At 45.9% G+C, this 26,330-nt stretch overlaps 1 protein-coding gene across 1 annotated transcript in view; it reads left to right on the forward strand.

Annotated features, from left to right (window-relative positions):
- LOC107125729 (USP6 N-terminal-like protein) overlaps positions 1 to 25,272 on the forward strand; it is a gene marked incomplete at its 3' end in the record, with an annotated part of 94,687 nt that extends 69,415 nt beyond the window's left edge. Inside the window, exons 3-8 of the mRNA XM_015429182.1 lie at positions 9,524 to 9,597; positions 13,454 to 13,539; positions 16,945 to 16,984; positions 18,115 to 18,195; positions 24,000 to 24,107; positions 25,163 to 25,272. Coding sequence (XP_015284668.1) covers positions 9,524 to 9,597; positions 13,454 to 13,539; positions 16,945 to 16,984; positions 18,115 to 18,195; positions 24,000 to 24,107; positions 25,163 to 25,272 — 499 coding nt within the window. The remainder of the gene's footprint in view (positions 1 to 9,523; positions 9,598 to 13,453; positions 13,540 to 16,944; positions 16,985 to 18,114; positions 18,196 to 23,999; positions 24,108 to 25,162) is intronic.
- Positions 25,273 to 26,330: the final 1,058 nt, after the last annotated feature.

Genomic DNA, 26,330 nt, shown 5'->3' on the forward strand with positions numbered 1-26,330 from the left:
GGTGCCCCCCGCCCCCGGGCCCCGCCGAGCCTTCTCCTGCCCCCCCCCCGGCACCGGCGGCAAGGCCTGAGCGGCTCCCAGCCGCTGGGCCTGTCGGGCCTCCCCCCCCCCAATGGCCAGAGCGTTCTCTGCACATGTGCAGGGAATGCTTTTACTTTTGGGGGGATTTAAATATCCCCTGTATATATTTTTTCTTTTTAGATTTTTCTGCACACTTGGGGACTACTTTTAAGTGTGCAGGAAAATCTCTCTGCCCCCCAAGTGCCCCCGATGTGCGGATTTAGATATCCGCATGGAGGGGGCAACTTGGCTATTAGATATATAGATGAGTGGCAAGCTGACTTGGGAAATCTGCAAGATGGGGTGGAGAGATTATGGATTGTGTATTGCAAAATAGCAAAGTAATGGTTTTTTAAAACAGCTGAAGATGGGGAGAGCATGTGTCTTGAGCTCTCGGCTGGCAGATGAATCCCAGGCTAAAAGAAAACAAATGGTATATGCCTTAATTAAGCCGTGGATGGCCTAAAATAACAGTTGCTGAATAATTGCTGTAGGAGTCTCGAAAGAAAATGTTAACAGTAAAGAGTTTCGTTTCCATTTAAAGCAATTTTGGAGAGACAGTATCACAGTCCTTGCTTCTTCATTTCTTTGGGGGGAGGCATGGTGTCAGCACCAAAAAGATGGCCATGTCGAGCCTGTGAGCTTCTGCCCCCCCCCCCATTTTCCCACCAAATATCGTACCTTTATAGGCAGTTGTCTTCTCCTCAGTATGGGTAAAACCGGAAACCCTAAACGCATATCATCTAGGATCAGCCTCTAGATGCTTGCCGGGAGACTTCAGAAAACCCAGAGACATACTAGTTGAATTCGCTGACAATAGAACAAAGAGGAGAATTATGCCAGAGGCAAGACAACGAGGCTTTGTACCTCATCATGAAGATAAAATGGCAGTATTCTTAGACCTTTCATCTGAGTCTCTAAAGAAACATCAGGAATGGAAGTTTGTTACCACGAAACTCACTGAGACTAAAATCCACTATAAATGGACATCAGCAAGCAGTATCTCTGTAGCTTATCAAGGCAAGACTCATGTGGCATCGGATTCTGATAGCAGCCACCTTCTTTTGCAATCTTTGCATCTCGAAAATCCGCAGGATGACTCTAAGCAATCACAAGAACGGAAGCTTGATCTTTCTTTATCTCCTCAGAAATGGAGTGAGATATCAGGTCCCATCTTGAAATGCATGTGTCAAACCGCTTCACAGTTTGGACTGTAATCTTTGACATCATATAGTGTTCTGATCTCTAAGGTTTTTGAATTTGCAGCAGAACTATGCTATTTATTTTAATCAAACCTATATAACATTATAAGGTACTATTAGATAGCTGTATTACGCAGATGGAAGGGGGGGGAAGGGCAATTATTAGATGCAGTAAACCCCCTAATTTGACTGATCCGAAACTTGAGATTTTTCCCAAGGAGTCTGAATAATGTTTTTTACTTTGCTACTATTTTTTTTAGTTTGGGATTCAGTCTCATTAACCTAAGCCGAAAGCTACTAGGTTGGGATGTTAACAAGTTTTAAAGTTCATATTCTTCTTCTTGTTGCTGTTTTGAAAATATTGCCAATAGATCGGTTGTTACAAGAGTATAAGAAGTTATTTTTTTATTTGCAGAAAACATTTAGTGGCATTAAGCAATCCATAGTTCTAACTCATAGTGTTGTTATATTAGGTAACTATCATGAAAGTCCAGGGGCAACTCTTTTGTTGTTAAATAATTTATCTATGCTTTTGATTTGTTGGACTTGCTTATTAGTCTGGTTCAGGTAAACCTGACTTTGGGGAGGAGGGCATTTAGGACTAGAGTATAAGGGGAATACGAGCAGGTGAGGCTATGAAACCTCCACCCCATGCATCCTTTGTGCTTTAAATTTCTCCTCTCCCTCCTGCTTTGCACCTGCTTGGGGCAATCATGCTTTTTCAGATATGGGTCTGCTGTTATCCATTTGACCCTTACTAATACAGCACAGCTCCATCCTTCTGTGCATCTTCCTCCCTGTGTTTGTGGTTGTTGTTGTTCAGTCGCACAGTCGAGTCCGACTCTTCGCGACCCCACAGACCAGATCACGCCAGGCCTTCCTGTCTTCCGCCGTCCTCTGAAGTTTGCTCAATTTCATGTTCGTTGCATCTATGACACTGTCTAACCATCTCATCCTTTGCCGTCCCCGTCTTCTTTGACCTTCAATCTTTCCCAGCATCAGGGTCTTCTCCAGTGAGTGCTCCCTTCTCATTTGCTGGCCAAAGTATTTGAGCTTCAGTTTCATTATCTGGCCTTCCAGGGAACAGTCAGGGTTGATTACTTTTAGGATTGAAACAGTCCAAGGGACTCTCAAGAGTCTTCTCCAGCACCATAGTTCAAAAGAATCTATTCTTCGGTGCTCGGCCTTCCTTATAGTCCAACTCTCGCAGCCATACATGACTACTGGGAATACCATTGCTTTGACCATGTGGACTTTTGTTGGCAGGGTGATGTCTCTACTTTTTATGTTTGTAGTTGTAGTAACATTTCTGGTTGAAAAGAACCTGGAGATCAACAAATTGAAATTGGGATTGTGGTTACTGTGCATGCGTGTGTGTGAAGTGCTATCTCACAGCCGACTTATGGCAACCTCATACAGTTTTCGAGGCAAGTGATAAAGCACAGGTGGTTTGCCATTGCCTTCCTTTCAGGTTGGTTCTGTATTTTAATATCTGAGGTTTTCACAGCTTGTTTTCAACACCAGCTCAGTCTGTTCTATTAAAAGTGTGAATGTTTTAACAGCTGATCTTTGTTATTAACTTGAGGAAAGTGTTGTTCGGGTGGGTCCATTTTGATGTATGAGAACTAATGGAGATTTATGGCATTTCTTTGAAGCTTCTCTGATGTGGACAAAGGGGGTGGGTAGAAGGGTGGAGTTTGTATTTTGCAGACAAGTGATATCTTGGTGCTGTAGAAACATTAGCTTCCAAGTTTCTCTTTTTTTCAGGAAAATTTTGAGAGGGCTGTGATCACATGCAGCTTTGGGAGCTGTCGTGAGCTTGCCGGCACCGTGATTTTTCTTTCCTCTGGTCCCTAGGAGGCCATACTGTAGCAGCTGGAATGAGGAAGAAGAAGAGTTGACTCTTCACATCAGCTTTTCCAGTTCAGTGCTTAATAAGCTTGTAAATATTGCAGTATCTTAGAACAAATAAGGAAACAATTTTAGTCAACTAGACAGGGGTGCACTTTTAAAATGGAAGAAAGTTGCCTCTAGTTTTTAGACTGTGTAGCAAATAACATAAAAGGGACCAGAAAAGTGTGTGTGGGGGGGAGGCATTGGCTTTGTAGTTATCGGCAGAGTTGGTGAGAAAACATTAGTAAGGAAGACTGCCATTTAGAGATTCTTTTTACTCTTCTAGAATCATGTTTGCAAGAAAAAGTAATGTTAAGTTTGAAGAAAACAGCAATAATGCCCGAAAATGTACATATTTCTGGGGGCTAAAAAGTCATATTTCTGCTGGATTTTTTTTCAGGCAGCCCAGTGGACAGAGGAGGAGCCCTGCCTAGGATGAGCTAGCGACACAGTCTCTCTTTCGACTTCACCCAGTGACCAGGACTTGGGGAGAAAAACGACAGAAAATGAAAACAGGCTTGCTATGATTATGGCATGCACGGGCAAAGCTGGGAATGGCCAGGCTAAGGACTGCCCGAAAGACTGCTGAAGAGCCGTTGGCGGCGGTGGCGGCGGCAGCTGTGCATTTGAAATGTCTTCTGTTGGGTAGCCTCCAAGGGGGAGAGGCTACTGTAGCCTCTGCTAGTGAAGCGTGAGACGTCATACCCACCTCAGGTAAGGCCTGCCATGGCTTGGCTTGCATTAATCACGTTTTACTTTCTAGGGAGAGCTGCGGTGGCTCGAGTGGTTAAGACGCTGAACTGCAGGCTGTGGAAGGTCGGTAGTTCAGCAGTTCGAGACCCGAGTCTGCCGCATGACGGAGTGAGCTCCCGTCTCTAGTTCCAGCTCCTGCCAACCTAGCAGTTCGAAAGCAAGACATCGCAAGTAGATAAATAGGTACCACTTCGGTGGGAAGGGAACAGCGTCCCGTGCGCCTTGGTGTTTAGTCATGCCGGCCACATGACCACGGAAATGTCTTCGGACAGCGCTGGCTCTTCGACTTGGAAACGGAGATGAGCACCGCAACCCTAGAGTCGGACTCGACTGGCTTCCGAGCAAGGGAACCTTTACCTTCTTACTTTCTAGGGAGAGTTTGTTGTGAATGTAATCCTTTTGACCCCCAACAGAGCAATGCTGAGAGGACGACTGGACTGAGCATTCTTGTCATGCCCCATGAGTTTCCAGTTTGTGTACTTACTTGGTATCGTTTGGAGGAGAAGGGAGGTGGTTTAGATTCTGTCCCTGGGTAACCAGCTGCACTGGAACCTGCCCTAGATCCAAAGGCTGAGATCTGTGCTACTTCTAGGACTTCCTCGGTACATGTTTATCAAGGATAAGCAGGGCTTTTTTTGTAGAAAAAGCCCAGCCGGAACTCATTAGCATTATAGGCCACACCCAATAGCAGAAACTCATTAGCCTATTAGGCCACACCCCTGACAGCACCACTCATTAGCACATTAGGCCACACCCCCATGTTACCAGAAGTGTGGTCATCCAGCCACACCCACCTTTTGCTTCTTATTCTGTTTACCTTGTTTGTTGTCAAAACCCAGGGCTTTTTTTGGAGCAGGAACTCCTTTGCATGTTAGGCCACACACCCCTAACGTAGCCAATCCTAATGGGTTTCTGCTGTTGGGTGTGGCCTATTATGCTAATGAGTTCCTGCTGGGCGTGGCCAATGCAGGAGCCAGCCGGAACTCCGTTCCTGTGCGTTCCTGCCCAAAAATAGCCCTGAATAAGTCATGCCAGGCCAACCTTACCTCCTTTTTTGACAGGGTTGCGAAAATGGTTGACTCTGCCAATGCTGTGGACATAGGGTATCTAGATTTCAGTAAAGCATTTGATAACGTTTCTCATGATATCCTTGAGGATAAGCTGGTTAAGTGTGGGCTGGATGGTGCAACAGTTGGATGGATTCATGGTTGGTTGAAAAATCGTACCCAACGAGTGCTTGTAAATGGCTCTGCATCTATGTGGAGGGGAGTCTCGAGTGGAGTGCCGCAGGGCTCGGTCCTGGGCCCGGTGTTGTTTAAGGTTTTTATGAATGACCTGGAGGAAGACATAGAGGGGATGCTTATCAAATTTGCAGATGACACGAAGCTGGATGGGATTGCTAATTCTGAAGAAGACAGAGTCAGGATTCAAAATGATCTAGATAGGCTGGAACAGTGGGCTGAGACAAATAAAATGAATTTCAATAGAGATAAGTGCAAAGTCCTACACTTAGGTACAAAAAATCAAAGGCACAGATATAGAATGGGAGGGACTTGGCTTGACAGCAGCACGGGATCTAGGTGTTCTCGTTGATCACAAGCTAAACATGTAGAAGATGGAGCGGATCTATTCTCTCTTGCTCCGGATTGCAAGACTAGATCTAATGGGTGGAAGTTACAAGGGAGTCGATACCAGCTAAATGTCAGGAGAAACTTCTTAACTGTAAGAGTGGTTGAGCAGTGGAACAGACTGCCTCGGGAGGTGGTGGATGCTCCTTCGCTGGACGTTAATCACTCTTTGGGTGAAGAAGTACTTCCTTTTATCCGTTCTAACCCGACCGCTCAGCAATTTCATGGAGTGCCCACGAGTTCTTGTATTGTGAGAAAGGGAGAAAAGTACCTCTTTCTCTACCTGCTCTATCCCATGCATAATCTTGTAAACCTCGATCATGTCACCCCTCAGCCGTCGTTTCTCCAAGCTAAAGAGCCCCAAGCGCTTCAACTTTTCTTCATAGGGAAAGTGTTCCAACCCTTTTGTCATTCTAAAGTTGCCCTCTTCTGCACTTTTCCCAATGCTTAAATATCCTTTTTGAGGTGTGGTGACCAGAACTGTACACAGTACTCCAAATGAGGTCGCACCATCGATTTATACAGGGGCATGATGAAACTGGCTGATTGGTTTTCAGTTCCCTTCCCTTGTGCTCTCCAAGTTAATGAACAAACCGTTCGAAGTCATGGCCATCTGCTCCCTCTGTCTGTTCACCAGGAAGACAGTGTTTTTGATTGCCATCACATCAGCAAGAAGAGTCAGTGAACTTCAAGCCCCAGAGTGTCATTTCAGTTCCTCCCCAAAGTGACATCCAAATACATAACTTTACCAGTGCTGTAGCCCTGACCTGGATAGGCCAGGCCAGGCCGACCTCATCAGATCTCGGAAGCTAAGCAGGGTCGGCCTTGGCCAGGATTTGGATGGGCGACCACGGAGGAATACCAGGGTTGTGATGCGGAGGCAGGCTACCTCTGAACGTCTCTTGCCTTGAAATCCCCACAGGGTTGGTCCCCACAGGTGGGGTTTCCCCTGCCAGCCAGCTGGGCAGTGGCGGATCAAAGCCCCCCCAAAGCGGGGGGAATCCCTGGTGGGACCTGGCGGCTGATAACCCTAGAAGGAAGTTAGGGTAGAAATAAATCATTTATGTAAAAAGTGTATGATGACCATACTTGAGGTCACAGGAAAAAATCAGGTCTGGTTTTTATTTCGAACAATCATGTACCATTGCTGACTGATCGTTCTATTTAGAACCTCAAAGCTAAAGTGTTTGATTAGGAGGGTATCTAAGGCTGCATTTGCATTTTCTTTGTTATCGCAAGCAGGAGTCATATTTTCATGTCCACCCTTTCTTGCACACTGTAATGGTCTATTTCTAGAAAGGCCCACAAACTCTGAAACCCTGAAAAGATTTTGGAAGGTTATCTTGTTCTCATGCACATCCTCCCGTGGAAGGTTTGTTCTGGGTTTTGTCCAGTTTTCACGTTAGGTCAGAAAATAGAACTGGAATTCCCTCCAAAGACCTTGCATTTCTCTGCTCATGTGTTTACAGCCCTAATTTAATGTGGAAACACCCCCCACCCACCCCCGCTGTATTAAGAAGTCATGAGCAAACCTGAATTCCACAGGCTCACATGTTTCCTCCTTGCTTGCATATAGAACTGAGACTAAAGAACTAATGAAATCCTGAAATTCAGATGCTTTGACAAAGCTGAAGTTTGTTTCTTTTATTTAGTACATTGTCCATGAACCAGGATTCTAAACACAGATTAAACTAAGCCAGGAAACTTTCAGTCTCTGCTTTTCTTGCCAAGAGGGGAGGAAGCATGCGACCTGGAGGGTTTGAGAGCCAGTTTGGTCTAGGGGTTAAGTGCGCGGACTCTAATCTGGGAGAACCGGGCTTGATTCCCCACTCCTCCACTTGCACCTGCTGGATGACCTAGGGCAAGCCATAGTTCTGATAAGAGCTGTCCTCGAAAAAGAGCAGTTTCTGTCAAGAGCTCTCTCAGCCCCACCTACCTCACAGGGTGTCTGTTGTGGGGAGGGGAAGGAGTTTGTAAGCCGCTCTGAGACTCCTTCGGGTAGTGAAGGGCGGGGTATAAATCCAATCTCCTCCTCCTCCTCCTCCTCCTCCTCTTCCTCCTCTTCCTCCTCCTCTTCTTCTTCTTCTTCTTCTTCTTCTTCTTCTTCAAAATCCTCCTCCTCCTCCTCCTCCTCCTCCTCTTCTTCTTCCTTGTTTACAAATAAGCTGAGATCTGTTCATAGCATTTGAATGTAGCCACAATCACAACAACATTTTATAACAAAAGACAAAATAATTCCAATGAAAGACATTTTGATTGAAAATTTATTGTGTGTATCGTCCCTGCAGTTTTCAACAAAACATTTTTTTGCACTGGAATTTTAGTTTTATGTAGGAGGGAGAGATTGATTTGAGCAGCTTTTTCTGCTGATTTCAGTTCAGGTGGGTTGATTTCTAGGAATCTTCCATGTCATCCAGCTGTGCATTTTCAGATTTATTAATATCCCGATAGTGCTTCATAGGTGCACATTTTTATACAGGCATTATTTGTTTTCTGCTTGGTCAGTTAATTATATACTTGACACAAAGTACAAGGCCAGTTTGGTGTAGTGGTTAAGTGCGCAGATTCTAATCTGGGACAACTGGGCTTGATTCCTCACTCCTTCACATGCACCTGGCTGGATGACCTTGGGCAAGCCCTAGTTCTGCTAAGAGCTGTTCTTGAAAAAAGAGCAGTTTCTGTCAGAGCTCTCTCAGCCCCACCCACCGCACAGGGTGTCTGTTGTGGGAAGGGGAAGGGAAAGGAGTTTGTAAGCCGCTCTGAGACTCCTCTGGGTAGTGAAGGGTGGGGTATTTGGGAGAACCAACCGGGTTTGATTCCCCACTCCTCCACTTGCACCTGCTGGATGACCTTGGGCAAGCCGTAGTTCTGATAAGAGCTGTTCTTGAAAAAGGGCGGTTTCTGTCAGAGCTCTCTCAGCCCCACCTACCTCACAGGGTGTCTGTCGTGGGGAGGGGAAGGGAGAGGTGTTTGTAAGCCGCTCTGAGACGCCTTTGGGTAGTAAAGGGCGGGGTATAAATTCAATCTCTTCTTCTTCTTCATCAACTTTAACCTCCCCCCCCCCGTGGAGGTGTGGGCATATAGTGGACCCTCTAGAGTAGAGGTGTCAAACATATGGCTCGGGGCCTGGAATCAACCTGTCCAGATCTGTCATCTGGCCCGTGAACAAGGAAGAGGAGGGTGGGTGGCAGCAAGAGCAGTAACAAGACCTGCATCAGGTTGGCTGGCCGAAGGGTCCCCCCTTTCTCTATCAGTTGGGCCTGGCTGCGCGTGTGCAGCCACCTTCCTCTCCGTGTGGGGGGGTCACCAACCCTCAGTCAGTGTGCGTGCGTGCTGGGCCTCCTCATTCGCACCCACAGCAGAAGCCTCCTCCTCCACCACTGCCGCTGCCACCTGCTTCTCCTCTGCCTGCCTCTTCCGCTCTTTCTCTGTCATGATGCCAGAGAAGCGACCCTCTGGGAGGAGGGAAGAAAGAAGACGGGAGGAAGAAAGTCATTCTGTGTGAAGGTGGTGGTGGTGGGGAGCTGCTGATGAATGCCAGGGTGTCCCTGGGGGGCGGGGAGTATAAGGGGCTGGAGGGAGTGTGGGAACTGATAGCTATACACCAGAATAAGCTCTCCTGTATGTAAGTCTGCTCCTGAAAAACTAGGTTTTGAAATAATTTCACTGAGAAGAAAACCAGATACAGAGATGAAAAATGGATTGAACTAAGTTGAGGGATGTGTCTGATTTCCTCATTCTGCAGAAACAAAATGGGCTTATTCTAATACACTCTTCATACTCAAATAATGTTTATATTGTTTGACAAGAACTGCATATAGATGTCCTTTAGACTTCACAGCTTCCACCTAATTTTGGTTCTAGGATGCCTGGGTTTTTTTTAGAGTTGTTAACAAAGCCTTTTTCTATTAGCACTTTCCAAAAATGTTCCCCGTGCCTCACATTGTCTTGTGTTAGCTCATCGTTGATTTTTTATTCTGCTTACAGTTTCTGACATGAAGAAAGATATAGATGCCTTAATAGCAGAAGAAAGGGCAGAAATCATTGGCAAGTATGAGAAGGTAAGGTTCTTCTTTTGGTAAACGAATGTACTGCCTGGCCCAAGGCTTTCTGTGTTTTCTCTACAGAAAGCAGGAACCTCTTTTACCAGCCAGTTAGTGGGCGATTCAAATAAGGCCCCCAGCCGGCAAGGTCAGCATCTCACCATCAGATGAACATCGCCTGACACTGCAGCTGCATGGCATCTTCCTCCACGTAGCAAGTTTAGTTTGAGCACTAATTTGCCCCATGGATTGGCTCCCACAGCGTGGCCAGTCTCTGTGAGGCCATAAGCCACTGCCAGGAATGTTTACTGGAGCAGCTGCAAATGGAGGCAAAGACCGGTTCCGATGTAGGTTTTAAGAGACATAGCTTAAAACGACCACTATCGTTCTGGTTTCTCGAGTTTTTAATGTCTCAAGTCGTCTTCTCTGACATCACAAACTGTCAGACTGGCTCAGGGCATATTGTTCGCTCATTCCACCAATGTGTCCGTTGTGTACGGTGGTGGTCTGCGGGGTCTGTATGGCTGCAGCTTATACACGCAAGGTCTGTTGATCTGCTGGGGAGGTGTCAACATCTGAACCAAAGTCAGGGAGCTCTGAAAGCCCTTCTCAGTTTCACTGGGTCTAAGTTGGTAATGGAATGATTTCAGTTCACTGTTTTAAATTTACATTTAGGAAACTATTAATATGCAAGTGGGGACCCACAAGAAGCTTGTGGGGAAGGGGGCATTCTCCCACCTTTGCTTCTTTCCCCATCCCGTTCTTTTCCTTTCTTTCTTTCTCTCCCCAACCCAATACCCCCTTCTTCCCTTTCTTCTCTGCTCCCCACCAAGCCAATACCCCTTCTTTTCTGTCTCCCCATGCCAATTTCTCCTTCTTTGTCTTGCTCTCTCTTCCAAGCCAATCCCCCTTTTTTCTCTCTCCCCCAAGCCAGTCTCTCCTCCTTTCTCGTTCTCTCTGTCTCCAACAGCCAATCCCCTCTTCTTCCTCCTAAACGAATACTCCTATATTTCTCTTTCTCTCCCCCCAGCCAATCCCCCTTCTTTCTCTCCCCCAAAGCCAATATTTCCCATTCTCCTCCACAGCCAATCCTCCCTTCTTTCTCTAACCCTCCCCCCTTCTTTTTGCCTGCCTTTGACCTTGGCAGCTGTGTTAGTGGTGCCTGGGAACTGCTTCAAGCCTGGAGCAGCTCCCGGTGGCAGCTAGGCCAAGAGAAGCTCCTGGCATCTGCCACGGTTGTGGCAGCTCGGCCTGGATCTGCTCCCAGTGTTCCACACTGCTCGGGCTCAGAGCAGTTCCTGGCATTCCCTGATGCCATGTTTGGACCCAGAATGGCTCCACAGGAGCAGAAGAATCAGCCGGGCCTTCAAATGTAAGTTATATTGTCTGTTTCTTTCCCCCCAAGCCAATACACCCATATTTTCTTTTCTCTCCCCCCTGCCAATCCCCCTTCTTTCTCTCCCCCCAAGCCAATCTCTCCTTATATATAAAAGAGTTTTGGTGTGACTCCTGGACACGCTCCCTCAGCCTTTGGCCTGCTCAGCCGCCCCTCTCACAGTCTCCCAATTCCCTGGTTGCATTGCCTTGGTGCGTTGGCTCGGCCCCGCCCACAGAGCCCGCGGCCAGCATTTCACCCTCACTCTCGACGGAGCTGCCGAAGGGAATGGAGTCTCGCCTTCAGTGTGCTTCCCTTCCAGCCGAAGGACCTGTTGTGGGACGGGGGGAGATCGAGTGACGGCGCGGGGGATAACGAGGATGGCGCAGAAGGAGCCCTGTGCGAGGGCGCCACTCCAACTGGCCCCACTTCTGTTCCCAGCAAGACCTGCGCTGTGGGGACGATTGCCATCATGCCCTTCTAGCGCTCGTTGTCTTGCAGCTACAACGGGCTTTGCACCTAGTATTCCCATATTTCCCTTTCTCTCCCCCTCCCCAGCCAATTCTCCCTTCTTCCTCTTCCCCCCTTCTTTTTGCCTATCCTTTGAGCCCGGCAGCTGCGGTGGTGATACCTGGGAGCTGCTTCAAACCTGCAGCAGCTCCTGGTGGCAGCCAGGCCCGAAGCAGCTCCTGGCGCCTGCCGTGGCTGGGCCGGAAACCTCTCCCAGAGTTCAGTGCTGCTGCAGCTGGGCCCGGAGCTGCTCCCAGCAGTCTCCACTGTCACTGTTGGGCTCGGAGCAGATCCTGGCATCCCCTGCCACCATGGTCTGACCTGGAGTGGCTCCGCAGGAGCAGAAGCATCAGCCAGGCCCTCAAATGTAAGTTGTATTGTCTGCACATGCATGGACAATGCTTTTTATTGGGGGGGGGGATTTAAACCCCCCAAAGTGTTTTTTTAAGACTTTTCAGATTCTTCTGCAAACCTAGGGGGTCACCCAAGTGGCAGAAGAACCTGTTTGGAGTAAGTGTGCCCTCTGTTTGAGGAAATAACTATCCGCAGGCAGAGGGGACTGTTGAGAATTAGATATAGTTGTTGTTGTTGTTCAGTCGCACGGTCGAGTCCGACTCTTCGCCACCCCATGGACCAAATCACACCAGGCCCTCCTGTCTTCTGCCGTCCTCTGAAGTTGGCTCAATTTCATGTTCGTTGCATCTATGACACTGTCTAACCATCTCATCCTTTGCCGTCCCCGTCTTCTTTGACCTTCAGTCTTTCCCAGCATCAGGGTCTTCTCCAGTGAGGGCTCCCTTCTCATTGGGTGGCCAGAGTATTTGAGCTTCAGCTTCAGTCTCTGGCCTTCCAGGGAACATCTTTATTAGATATATAGATAGGTTTATTAGTGCTAGTTAGAAAATTAGGGGGGGGGGGATGAGGTTTCATGCCCAGCCCACTGCATTTTTTAGAGAAAAGTGTGGTGCCTAGATGGATACTATCCCTCTCAAGAGATATCCTCATTATTTTGTTTTTGTGTTGCATTTGTCTTTTGCTGGGGTATAATTTATTTATAAGAGAGGAGTACATTGACCCCAGTGTATGCGCCTTCCTTTGGCTGTGTTAACTTCAGTCTTTGCCAGAAAGTAGTCGTCGTTGTTCCTCAGACACTACCAAGGCTGAAAGCATAATGGTAGGGAAGTTATTGGTACTGAGAATTTCATTAGGTCTGCCTGTCTTTAGTACTTGTTTCATCTTACCTGGAATATATCATATCTTTAGCTGGTCCTGAGAATAGTAGCTTCCCCCTTCAATTTATACTGAGGCACACTGACAATACAGCAACTGAGGAGAGGAGCAGTCTCTAAAGGCAAGTTCAGAAAGCTGTACACAACCCAAAGAGTGATACACACATGGAATTCACTGCCGCAGGACGTGGCGGCGGCTACAAGCATGGACAGCTTCAAGAGGGAACTGGATAAACATCTGGAGCAGAGGTCCATCAGTGGCTATTAGCCACGAGGTACAGATAGGAACTCTCAGTCTGGGGCAAAGTGATGCTCTGTATTCTTGGTGCGTGGGGGGGGGGCAACAGTGGGAGGGCTTCTAGTGTCCTGGCCCCACTGCTGGACCTCCCCAATGGCACCTAGTATTTTTGGCCATTGTGTGACAGAGTGTTGGACTAGATGGGCCATTGGCCTGATCCAACGTTGGCTTCTCTTATGTTCTTAACTGCAAAAGGATTGGGCAAAGCGCATGCCCATAAACATATGGCGAAATGAGTGTGGCTCCATAGAAATGCATACTGATAGCTGACATCTGCCCTTCACCATGATACCAGTCCTGCCTTTATCATAGCACAGTGACAATTTAAGGCTTGTTTTGCCACAGGAACGGGCATTCTTTTGGATTATTGCTCAAAGTAACACACATCAACATGACAAAAATCTTTGTTTTGTTAGGCTCCACCGTAGCGAGCTTATTGTGTCCCTTCCCTTTTCTTTACAGGGAAGAAAGGAAGGGGCTCAGATTGACCCATGGGAAGATGCTGACTTCACCCTGTACAAAGTCACAGACAGATTTGGGTTTTTGCAGTAAGTTATCTTTTCCTGTTCACTCGATCTTTTCCTTGAAACAGTGTTAAGGCTTACAGTTGTACCTTTTTCTTTGATTTATGGTTTTGATCAGCCTCCGTGTGTTGTACCTGCCGTCTTCTCAGTCGAACTCCAGGCAAAGGAACGAAGAGAGCTTTCTGTTGCTTATGAAAGTTCCTTACATGCTATGCTAGATAAGGCATGACGTCACTATGTGTTCAGAAATTAAACGTTATGTCTTCTGTGGGTAAATAAATAAAGGTAGGCATGTGATACGATCAGAGTTCCTTTAAACTATGAAGCTTCGTTGAAGAACCTCATAATATTTCAAACCATTAGAGCTGTGGTGTGTACACTGGGAATATCATAGAGTCTGTGTTCTAAGATACATGTTGTGGTAGCCACGAGATAATTTATGCAGTAGTTCTTTTTCTGTATAATGCACCTGTCTGTGAACAGGAGCCTGGACGAAGGCTGTTTCTGAATAAATTGGGATTCAGACAATTGGGAATAAACCCTGAAGCTGTTTCTGAATAAATTGGGAATCAGGCAATCATTCTAAAGTTTTATTATATATGTAAAATAAATAAATCTCATTAAATAAGAAAACTCCTTGACTAAGAAGGCTGACAAGGCTGTTAACATCAGCATTGAATCCATTCCAGTCCGGCTTTCGCCCCAGTCGCAGGATGGAGACGATGCTGGTTGCCCTGACAGACTATCTCTGGAGACAAGCTGGACCAAGGCAGGTTGGCGCTGCTGTTGTTGCTCAATCTCACAGCAGCGTTCGACACGGTCAATCACGATCTTTTGACCCACTGCCTCACCAACGTGGGAGTTCATGAGGTAGCCCTGAAATGGCTTTCCTCATTTTGTCACGGGCTGGGGTGCCAGTCAAAGGGAGTCCAGAACAGGCCAAGGTCAGGAGCCAAGAAGACAGTGCAAAGTCCAAAGCTTGAGGTCCGAACATCTAGGTGCAAGAGCTGAGCTGCAGTGGATGCAAGCAGCATGAAGCTGACTCGTCGTTTCCACGAAGAGTACTGCCCAGATTGTGGGGTTAAATTAGCCAGCTGCACGATCGCCCAGGCTCCTGTTAGAACTCTGGGCTGGCCGAGCATCTCCCCTGTAGCCTGGCCTCTCTTCGCCTGCTTGCTAAGTTTTGTCGCAGTCGCTCCCTTAAACGAGTCACACATGGGGGTGAGTCAGGAGGACTTTCAGCTTGCAGTTCTTCCCCCTTATCTGGGCCAGTTGTGAAGACTGCTGTTACAGGCAACTGCCAGCTATCTTTCTCTGCTGCTTCAGAGGGGCCAGCTGCAGTTTCTGCAAGCTCTGGCAGCTCTTCCTCATCCATGCCCATGACACATTTCTCCTTGGTTGGGGACAGAGGATGTCACAGGGAGAGTGGGTGTCACCTAGGCACCCCCTATCATGCTGAGTGCCTCAGGGGGCAATCCTTTCCCCGATGTTATTTAACATCTGTATACGCAGGGAGAGTGGGTGTCAACTAGGCACCCCCTATCATGCCGAGTGCCTCAGGGGGCAATCCTCTCCCCGATGTTATTTAACATCTGTATACGCCCCCTCGTGCAGCTCTACCTGTTAGTGGACCGCCCCACAAAATCTGGCCATGTGTTTGGAGGCTGTGGTGGGGTGGTTACAAAAGAGTAGACTGAGACCGAATCCAGCAAAGACGCGGGGTGGGGGGGGCTCCCTCAGGGTTGAGGCATAGACCTCCCACTCGATGGGGTGCCATAAACACTGGCACAATCCATCAAGCGTTTGTGCGTGGTCCTGGATGCCTCCTTAACTGTGGAGGCCCAGGTCACCAATATTGCCAGACTGGCAATTTCCCATCTGTGCCAAGCAAGGCAATTAGCCCCTTTCTTGTTGTGCCCTGACCTAGCCACATTAATCCATGCAATGGTCACCTCCAGGCTAGATTACTGTAACTTGCTCTACGCTGGCCTGCCCTTGAGACTGATCCAGAAACTCCAACTGATCCAGAATGCAGTGGCGCGAGTCCTGGTGGAAATGCCATGGATGGCACATATACAGCCTGTGCTGCACTAGTTACACTGGCTTCTAGTGGGATATTGAGTCAGGTTCAAGGTTTTGGTATTGAACTTCAAGGCCTCGAGCTGTCTGTGGGCCCTGTGCCTTTGGGACCGCCTCCTCTGGTATGTCCCCAAGAGAATGGGGGACCGCCTTTCCCCATATGTCCCCCAGAGAGCACTACGATCTGGAACACAAAACCGCCTGGGCCTAGGAACGCCAGGTTGGCGGCGACTAGGACCAGGGCATTCTCCCTGGTGGCGCCAACGCTCTGGAATGAGCTCCCCAGTGAGATCAGAGCACTGCGTACCTCCAGCAATTCCACAGGGCCGTGAAAACGGAGCTTTTTCACCGGGCGTTTTTGTAAGAATCTGCTTTATCGGCGGCGCTGCACTTGCACTTTGTTATACGATACCGCCACATGTAATGGGTTTTAACTGTATTTATTTGGAATTTTATTGTGTTTTAACTATGTATTTGCTGGTTTTAGAACTGTACGTAAGCCGCCCTGAGCTGGTTTGGCGGAAGGGCGGGATAGAAATCTATCAAACAAACAAATAAATAAATACGTTGCGTTCTGCTAAGAACAACTTACTGGTGATCCTCGGCCCCCAAGATATCTGGCTGTCCTCGACCCCAGTCAGGGCTTTCTCAGTCCTGACTCCGACCTCGTGGGACTCTCTGCCAAGTACCATCAGGGCCCTGCGGGATTTAATGCAATTCCGCAGGGCCTGTAAGGCAGTTTTGTTCTGCTGGGCTTTTGGTTGAGGGCAGCGACGGTTTTTCATGGCCGGTGCCCTCCCCTTTTTCTACCATCTCTCCCATTTCAGCCTCCTCTTTACCCGGGCTCTTTTTGTAGCAGGAACTCCTTTGCATATTAGGCCACACACCCCTAATGTAGCCAATCCTCCAAGAGCTTACAGAGCTCTTCTTACAGGGGCTACTGTAAGCTCTTGGAGGATTGGCTACGTTAGGGGGGTGTTGCTTAATATGCAAATGAGTACCTGCTACAAAAAGATTCCCTGCCTATGAGGCAGTAACACAGTCCGGGATGGGTTTAAACACAGATTAGTAATGCCGTCTGAGATTATTTTAAGAATGTAAAAAATGCTGTTTATTAATTTTAACTTTTCTCGTCTGATATTTTTAACTTTTGTCGTACATTGCCCAGAGCCCTATCCATACAGGAATCGGACGATTCGAAAATTAAAAAATATAAATATAATAAATGAAACTTTTGCCCAGCCTTCGGGGCAAGACTTCTGACTTCTTTTCTATAGTGTACATTTTCCTTCTATGCTCTTGGTAGTACCCGTGGTTTGATTGGAATTTTTACTAATTTTTCCCCCCCAGTGAGCATGAGCTACCACTCCGCAGTGCTCTGGAGGAAAAGGTAAGAGTTGCTGCTTTATGTTGTGTGAGTTACTTCTGGAAAATGGTATTAGTAGCAAATGATGAACAGGGATGGCAACCTTTAATAGATTTTAAAAATTGCTTTGCTTTCCTGGAGCAGTTGTCAGGAGGGAAACTGGGCATTCTGGGTAAGTCAGAGGTGGGGAAATGAGCGGCAAAGACACAGGGTGCTGCAAAAGTGTCTCTGACTGGCATCCATTTTGTGTGGCATTTCAGGCCACACAGTGTCTTATTTTATGGTTTTTGGAGGCGATGTTTGTATGAAGGGTGTTCTCCTCTCTGACACTAACTGCCTTTCTGTGTGAAGGTTCTCTACAGCTATCAATGGAAATAGGGACTAGTGGTGACTGTGAAACTGACAAGTTGTTTTTTGGACTGTTTGAACTAGTGTAAACCTGGACTTTGATGTATTGTTTGGGTGACACCTATGTTTGGTAATACGTGACACCAATATTTATATAACAGTATAGATTTTTTTAAAAGAAAAGAAAAAGAAAAAAATAGATCTACATTAAGCATAGATCTATTAATACACAGTGTCATACACTTTTCCATACCAAATATGCATTGCCAGGAGTCATTACGTAGAAAAAGAGGTGGAGGAGCTCATTACCATAATTTATTAGCATAATTTATTTGCATGCCCCATACCCCCTGACATCACCAGAAGTGTGTCAAAAGGCAACACCCACCGCTCAGACTATACTGGACTGTTTTGGATTGCTAGCTATTTGGGGGGGGGGGAACGTGCAGATCTGCCCTCACAGAGGAGGGAGAGTTTGTACCTGAATTCTTTCTCCTCGTGGCCCGACTGAGGGATGCTGGGAGGAGGGGGCGGGGCTTGTTGCATATGCCCGCCCCCTGGGTTCCTTAGTGCCGGAGCTCCGCTCCTGTGCGCTCCCACAGGAAATGACCCCTGTGCATTGCTATATGGTATTGCCTAGCTGGTCCTTAGGTCACCTAGCTGTAGCTGCTATATTTTAATCTTCTATAACCCATTGATTTCCTTGTTATGTTGACTAAGGTATCCACCTCGTCCTCTCTTTGCTATACATAAATTAGGGGGGGGGGAGAATCTCTGAAATTTTAACATCTAATCTTCTTCTCCAGCAAAAACTTCAAGAGATTGAACGAGTGGACAAATGGCTGAAGATGTTAAGAAAATGGGGGAAATACAGAAACAGTGAGAAGGTGAGGAAGAGAACCAGGGCCTGTTTTAGTGGTGCCCTACTTCACTTTGTTTTGGCCTTTATTGTGGCATAAAAAATGAAGTTTTCTTAAGAAGACTTACGTGTTCATTCTTTTACGCAGTGACCTGGAAATCAGTGGATAGGCTGTAATGAGAAATGCACAAGCTGCATTTCTGTTCCGACCAGTCTCAGCCATGTGGGTGTGTGATAGGTCTTATTTGGTGCCTTACAGACACGGGCATTTTTCTACAGTTGCTAAATTCCAAAATATTGTCACTAAAAATATTGGTGATTGCTTAATGTACAAGCCCATGGTTATACATGTTGAATAATAATTTTCCGGTAGGAGTTAGGATAGTAGATGTAGCCTGGTAAAGGTAAAGGTTTCCCTTGCTTGAAAGCCAGTCGAATCCGACTCTAGGGTTGCGGTGCTCATCTCCATTTCCAAGCTGAAGAGCCAGCGCTGTCCAAAGACATTTCCGTGGTCATGTGGCCGGCATGACTAGACGCCAAGGCGCATGGAATGCTGTTACCTTCCCACCGAAGCGGTACCTATTTATCTACTTGCAATTTCTTTCGAACTGTTAGGTTGGCAGGAGCTGGGACCAGAGACAGGAGCTCACTCTGTCATGCGGCACTTGGGTCGCGAACTACCGACCTTCCGGTCTGCAGTTCAGCGTCTTAATCACTTGAGCCACCGCAGCCCTTAGATGTAGCCTACGTCTTGTTAATTCTTTGTTTTATCTCTAGAAGCTGGGGAGATCAGAGCACTTTTATCTGAAATGTTTATCTGAGCAGTTTTCTCATGTTTAACATTTACATCTGGACAAAGCTCCCATTTATTTTCCTGTAACACATTTCCTTTCAAGAAAAAAGCCACCTTTTCATGCCAGCATTCCTCTTTGCAGATTGGGAGTATTAATACAGTTAATTCTCTTTACACATGTCCAAGGTTATAAGAACTTCATTGACAATCAAGTGCTTGATTAGTGAGGTGAGACTTTTCCACAGTTCCTCTTAGATTCCATTTCCCATTGGCCAATCTGGCCTCTTCCCTGCTTGATCGCCACTTATATGTCATGACATGAACTGGGTTGTGGCTCGCTGGCAGAGAAAATGGATTCTTCTCCGAAAAATAGCTTGTGAATCCTGGAAGTCTTTATTTCAGTGTTCTCTGAAGAACTTCATCATTTCAACTGAAAATGTCAAAAGGTGGCGAGAGCCCCAAGTCTACTGGAATTTGCATGCTTTTATGTACATGTGCATTCCATCCAAATCCTTCCTGTTGTCTTCCCCAGTTTATACTAGGAATATGCTTCCCAAGATAAACTGAACCTGATTTAGGGAGCAATCATAAGCAGGTCTGTAAAAGCCAGTCCCAGGTAATTCCAAGGGGGCTTACTTCCCAGAAATGTGTCCTTAGGATTGCAGTACTGGAGTACCCTACTGGGTCCAGCCCAAGACATTTGGATGCTTGGGGCAAAGATTATAGCACACAACCCCCTAATCGTTTTTCATAGTTACAGTCAAGGGTCATTTCGTAGAAAAAGAGGTGCAGGAGCTCATTAGCATAACTCATTAGCGTAACTTATTTGCATATGCCACACCCCCTGACATCACCGGAAGTATGTCAGAAGGTAACACCCACTGCTCAGGCTCCACTGGACTGTTTTGGATTGCTAGCTATTGGGGGGGGGAGAAACGTGCAGATCTGCCCTCACAGAGGAGGGAGAGCTTCTACCTGAATAAAACTTGGTCTTAAAGGTGCCACTGGACTGTTTTGGACCGGGGGGGGGGCTCTGCAGCTTACCTGGCTGCTTCTTGCTCTGACTGAGGGCTGCTGGGAGCAGGGGGTGGGGCTTGTTGCATGTGCCCGCCCCCTGGGCTCTTTACTGACGGAGCTCCGCTCCTGTGCGCTCCCACAGGAAATGACCCCCGGGTACAGTATTCGAAGAAGCTCCCCTTTATGAGCTCCACTGAAATGAGTAATCATGGGCACCTCCATTCATTTTTGGTAGGGTCCGTGTAGAATAATTAATAATAGATATTTTAAAAAGTGAATTGCACCATGGTTTTAAGAATAGTGATCATATATGTCCTCTAATCCAAATAAAGAATAGTTCGATAATTATTTTTCCTAATCTAAGTTCACTGTAAAGACTGTGTAAGAAAAAGGAGAGCAGATGAAGGGCTGAAGATTACGAATTCCAAATAACCACAGCTACATGCCGCTAAATTGCTTTTGAAATCCTTCCCTGTTGAAAGCATTGCAGGAGTAGAAGAAACACTAAAGGGGGGGGGGGAGTGAATGGCTCCCTCAGTACTAGTCATGCCATCTCCTGTTGTAGATCACTTTCTCTATTCCAAAAGGATTAACTGTGCAGAAATAACTGCTGTTCTTTGATATAATGATGCTGAGGCCTTATTTTCTAAATCATTTTGTGGGCAGGGAATAGGAGAGTGAGAATTTCAAACACATAAACTGGAAGCAGTCTCAACACCATATTAACTCCTGTCTCTGCTGAGAGACTTCCTATTGTACCCCAGTGAACTTACCTACTGGTGGACAAGCAGGTGGCGACTGTAACCAGGAGTGCCTTTTACCAGCTTAGACTGGTTAGCCAAATGCAGGCTTTCCTGGCAGGAAAGATCTGGCCACTGTGGTGCATGCCTTGGTTACATCTAGATTAGATTATCTGTGCCGTGTGTGGGGCTGCTCTTGGGAAGTGTTCCAAAATTTCATTTGATGCAGAATGCTGCAGCCAGGATGTTGACGAGAAAGGGTTTTAGGGGCCATATTACTCCAGTCTTTTTCCATATACATTGGCTCCCAATTTGTTTCCCAGCACAATTTGAAGTGCTGGTGCTAACATTTAAAGCCCTGTATCATTTGGAGCTGCAGTGGCTCAAGTGGTTAAGACGCTGAACTGCAGGCTGTGGAAGGTCAGTAGTTCAGCAGTTCGAGACCCGGGTGCCGCATGACGGAGTGAGCTCCCGTCTCCAGTTCCAGCTCCTGCCAACCTAGCAGTTCGAAAGCAAGAAATTGCAAGTAGATAAATAGGTACCACTTCGGTGGGAAGGTAACAGCGTTCTGTGCGCCTTGGTGTTTAGTCATGCCGGCCACATGACCACGGAAATGTCTTCGGACAGCGCTGGCTCTTCGGCTTTGAAATGGAGATGAGCATCACAACCCTAGAGTCGGATTTGACTGGCTTTCGAGCAAGGGAACCTTTACCTTTACCTTTACTATGATTTGGGACCAACATACATGAAGCTTTACGAAACTATCCGGATACTGCAATCATCAGAAGGTCTGCTTTAGTTGCTCTTACGTCTTAGATTAGGCAGGTGGCAGCCCAGGAGAGGGGGGCCTCTCATATATTTTTTTATGTTAATTTTCTTGAAGGTATATACACACACACTCAAACCAAAGCCAACAAAAAACAAAACAAAACCATGAACAACCTTATATGCAATATAAAAGATATTGTTACAGTGATGTTCCAACCAGAAAAACTAACAAACAAAAAGAAAATATACAAACCAGTAAGAGACAAAGAACAAAATAGATAAAGAAGAAGAAGAAAAGAAGAGGAGAGTGGGGGGTGCTTCCATCCATGGTGACTGAGTCTTCACATCTGTATCATTAATTCTGTTTCTGAGAAGCGTATCCTCTTGTTCAAATTACATATGCAATATAAAAGATGAGACCGTCTTGTTACGGTGATGTTCCAACCAGAAAAACTAACAAGCAAAAAGAAAATATATAAACCAGTAAGAGACAAAGAACAAAATAGATAAAAAAGAAGAAGAAAAGAAGAGGAGAGTGGGGGGTGCTTCCATCCAAGGTGACTGAGACTTTACATCTGTATCATTAATTCTGTTTCTGAGAAGCGTATCCTCTTGTTCAAATTTTCAAGTAAGGCTCTCCATCCATTAAAGAAAATTCTTTAACTAACTATATAGCCTGAAAATTCCCTTAAATAAATTATAGAACAGTTCCAAATGATCTTAAAGTCATCTTTCTTTTTTCTCCCCTGAATTAATCTAATCTTGTTTGTTAGTTTTTCAAGTGTTGCTATTGATTTCCAAAAATTTGCCATAACTGGACAAGAAATAAAAAAGAAGAAGAAAAGAAGAGGAGAGTGGGGGGTGCTTCCATCCAAGGTGACTGAGACTTTACATCTGTATCATTAATTCTGTTTCTGAGAAGCGTATCCTCTTGTTCAAATTTTCAAGTAAGGTTCTCCATCCATTAAAGAAAATTCTTTAACTAACTATATAGCCTGAAAATTCCCTTAAATAAATTATAGAACGGTTCCAAATGATCTTAAAGTCATCTTCCTTTTTTCTCCCCTGAATAATCTAATCTTGTTTGTTAGTTTTTCAAGTGTTGCTATTGATTTCCAAAAATTTGCCATAACTGGACAAGAATAAACATCCTTCATTCACCACAACTGGAGATCACCTTCTCTGTAGTGACACCAAAACTGTGGACCTCTCTTTCCAAGGAGATTCCAGTTATTCAGGGAGGGGGCAGCTTCATCTTTTATATTTGGGGAATCACAAGTCTCACAGTAGCAAGTAGCGTAGGAAGTATAATTTCTCTTGGGGCAACATTTGACTAGATTATGAACTTATTCACAGAGTAACGATTTAGTTGGGTTTCCTGTCGCAACCGGACACTGCAAGGTTCTTTGTCACTGTCTTGAACAAAAAGGAAATAGATTTGTGTTTTGCTATGTTTCTGTGTGGTGACAATTTCTGTGTAGGCTGTATTCATTGAATTGGAGTTCACATTATCCAAATTTAATAAAGGCACAGGTTTTTTAAAAAGTCTAGGGATGATCAATAAAGAAAGTGTAATGATTTTTGAATTACGACTTCCGGGTTCCATTCCAGGTTCAGAAAATATGGAAGGCAAAGAAATTGTGAATATGGGGAGCATATCAGCTGGTGCTTTCATATTTCACAAATGCTGCCGTGTACTCCAAAGAGGAGCTCCAAGAGGAGCTGCGGTGGCTCAAGTGGTTAAGACGCTGAACTGCAGGCTGTGGAAGGTCAGTAGTTCAGCAGTTTGAGACCCGAGTGTGCCACATGACGGAGTGAGCTCCCGTCTCTGGCCCCAGCTCCTGCCAACCTAGCAGTTCGAAAGCAAGAAATTGCAAGTAGATAAATAGGGACCACTTCGGTGGGAAGGTAACAGCGTTCCGTGCGCCTTGGTGTTTAGTCATGCCGGCCACATGACCATGGAAACGTCTTCGGACAGCGCTGGCTATTCGGCTTTGAAACGGAGATGAGCACCGCAACCCTAGAGTCAGATTCGACTGGCTTTCGAGCAAGGGAACCTTTACCTTTACTCCAAAGAATCTCTTAAGGCATTATTCTTTTCTGTGTTGTACAAATGGTTTGGAATACAAGAAATAGATAATGACATATGAATACATTTATTTACATTAATTGAAGCTCCTTTTCCTTAGGATAGTGTTTCGACTTTTACTGTTTTGAGCCCGGCAAGTTTTCCGTGCAAACTGTAGAGTCACTTAAACTGTCTAGTCAGTGAAAAAGAACGTTAGTAGTGTGCCTCAGATTATACTCTCCCCTTCATATGTTTGCTGCTCTTCCTGCTAGCTTTTATCTCCTGAATGAAACTGAAGAGTGAGAATATAGCATGGGAATAACAACTTTCAGAATGGCTATATTGATGTAGGGATTGCCAAACGACTGTGGGACATGTTGTACTTGATACATGTGCATACTTCTTACAGCAATTGTGTTCGTTTTCTTTTATGTAACACTTTGTAGATGTTTCGAAGAGTTTATAAAGGGATTCCGCTCCAAGTCAGAGGCCAGGTTTGGTCACTCTTGCTGGACATTGAGAAGATTAAGGCAGAGAATGAAGGAAAGTATGAGGTAAGGCATCATTTATTGCATAGATCCCAGAAGTACAAACCATGTTGAGCCAATCTCCACATTAATGGCTGCTTTTTCAGATATCAGCACATTAAAGTACATTGACTGGAGATTCAAGGAGGGTTTCAGGCTGCAGAATTAAGGTTTGTGTGGTACTTCGTTACAGTTTTTAACTTCAGTTAAACTTCTAGCTCTGGGAAGTATGTATAGCATGAAATACGTTGTGCGTTGTTCTGAACAGGAATCAAAGGCAGCTAGGCTTATTGGACTGCCATGTGAAATTATTAGATAGTGGTAGAGCTGAAATTAAGCGTTTGCTTTCCCTGAACTTGTAATATATGAATCTCTGAAACTTGCTGAAATAAAATTGACTGTCAAGGCTAGTGTTCCCTCTAAGCTGAGTTAACAAGACTCCACAGCTTACAGGGAGCATCAAGACTACATAAATCAAACACATAAGACAGTTTTTAGCATCCTTTTTTAAGGTGCAGCTTACGTGGGCATTAGATCATTCTCTTTTCTTCTAGTTTTTTTTTCTTCCCTTCCTGCAGAGCACTTTGATTGCCCCATCATGTATCACTGGCCTCTCCATGAGTGGCATATCCTGTGCATTCTAATCTCCTGTCTGCTTCCAGCTTGTTTTTTGCTTGGATAGCAAATGCCTGATCAGCAGCCTTTCACAGCTCCCGTGGAGCCGTCAGCATGGAACTGTAACGATTTGTCAGTGCCACAGCCAGAAGAATTCCTCTTATAACTAAGCACAGCAGAGATGTGGGAAGATCGCTTCCCTTTCCTGATTTCTCAGAGACCTCTGGGTTTTTCTGTTTTCTTCAGAGTCCCTGCCAACTTGTTAGTCTTGCCTCTGAGAATGAATACATCAACAGTAACACAGGTGTCTCATTTCAGAGTGAAGTTTGGTTTCATAAATGCTAGTAAAATAAATATGAAAAGGAGCTGAATCATGTCAGGAAATAAAGTATTTGCACTTCTGATGTCAGCTGTTTCCAGGTACTTTAAGAGAGATTAACTGGTTTAATCCATCTGCCTCCATTCAGAAAATGAAAGAACAAGCCAAGAGCTTCTCATCAGAAATCAAGCAGATAGACCTAGATGTCAACCGCACCTTTCGAAATCACATCATGTTCCGGGATCGCTATGGAGTGAAGTGAGTTGCTGATGCAGAGACCTCGTGGATCTGTGCTTCATATTGAAATGTGTTTCTCTGATCCTTGTTCAGCTGTAGCAGGTGCTTGTTGAAATCTTTTCGTTTAAAATCCTGAAGACTCTAAGGGAAGAGTGCAAATAAAATATGGCGAGTGAGTCATTCCATATCTCCAGAGCTGGCAGGGAGATGATTATTTAAGAATAGGTGGCTCATTATGAAACGTGCTCCCATGAGAAGAGTTTTAAGTGAAGGGAATTGTGGAAAATTAATGTTTCTTCATGAGACCATTGTCAAACTCGGGTCTCGTTTGCCATATGTTTCTTAACTGCCTGTCTTTGATATCTGTAAGCTCACTGCCTTGTTTCACTCTGGCTGGGAATTGGGGGGGGGAGTATGTGAGTACGTGTATGGAATTGTTTTGCTGAGAGTTGTGCTGGCTTGTAACTGCGTCCATGCGGGGCCTCCCTTTGATGGGAAATATACATGCTTGACCTTGAGTACCAGACACTGGTACCAGACACTGCTAGATAATGTAACCGTAGATTTGCAGGTGTTGTAGGAGGGCTGATGGTGCACCGTAGCTTTTGGTGGGCTGGGTGTCTGGGTGTGATTGGTTTGGTCACTGGGGGGGGATTGTGTGAATTATGTATAATTGGAGAACTGGTGCCAGGGAGTCAGTTGTGACAGATTCATCTGTGCTTGAAACCTCTATCCAGGGCTATTTTTGGGCAGGAACACACAGGAACGGAGTTCCGGCTGGCTTCCAAGTTGGCCACGCCCAGCAGGAACTCATTAGCATAATAGGCCACACCCAACATCAGAAACTCATTGGGATTGGCTACATTAGAGGTGTGTGGCCTAACATGCAAAGGAGTTCCTGCTACAAAAAAAGCCCAGGGTTTGGACAACAAAGAAGGTAAACAGAATAAGAACCAAAGGTGGGTGTGGCTGGATGAGCACACTTCTGGTAACATGGGTGTGTGGCCTAATATGCCAATGAGCTGTGCTGTCGGGGGTGTGGCTTAATATGCTAATGAGTTTCTGCTGTTGGGTGTGGC

This window comes from Gekko japonicus, unplaced genomic scaffold (assembly GCF_001447785.1).
Source record: "Gekko japonicus isolate JY-2015 unplaced genomic scaffold, Gekko_japonicus_V1.1 scaffold2902, whole genome shotgun sequence".
Taxonomy (NCBI): Eukaryota; Metazoa; Chordata; class Lepidosauria; order Squamata; family Gekkonidae; genus Gekko; species Gekko japonicus.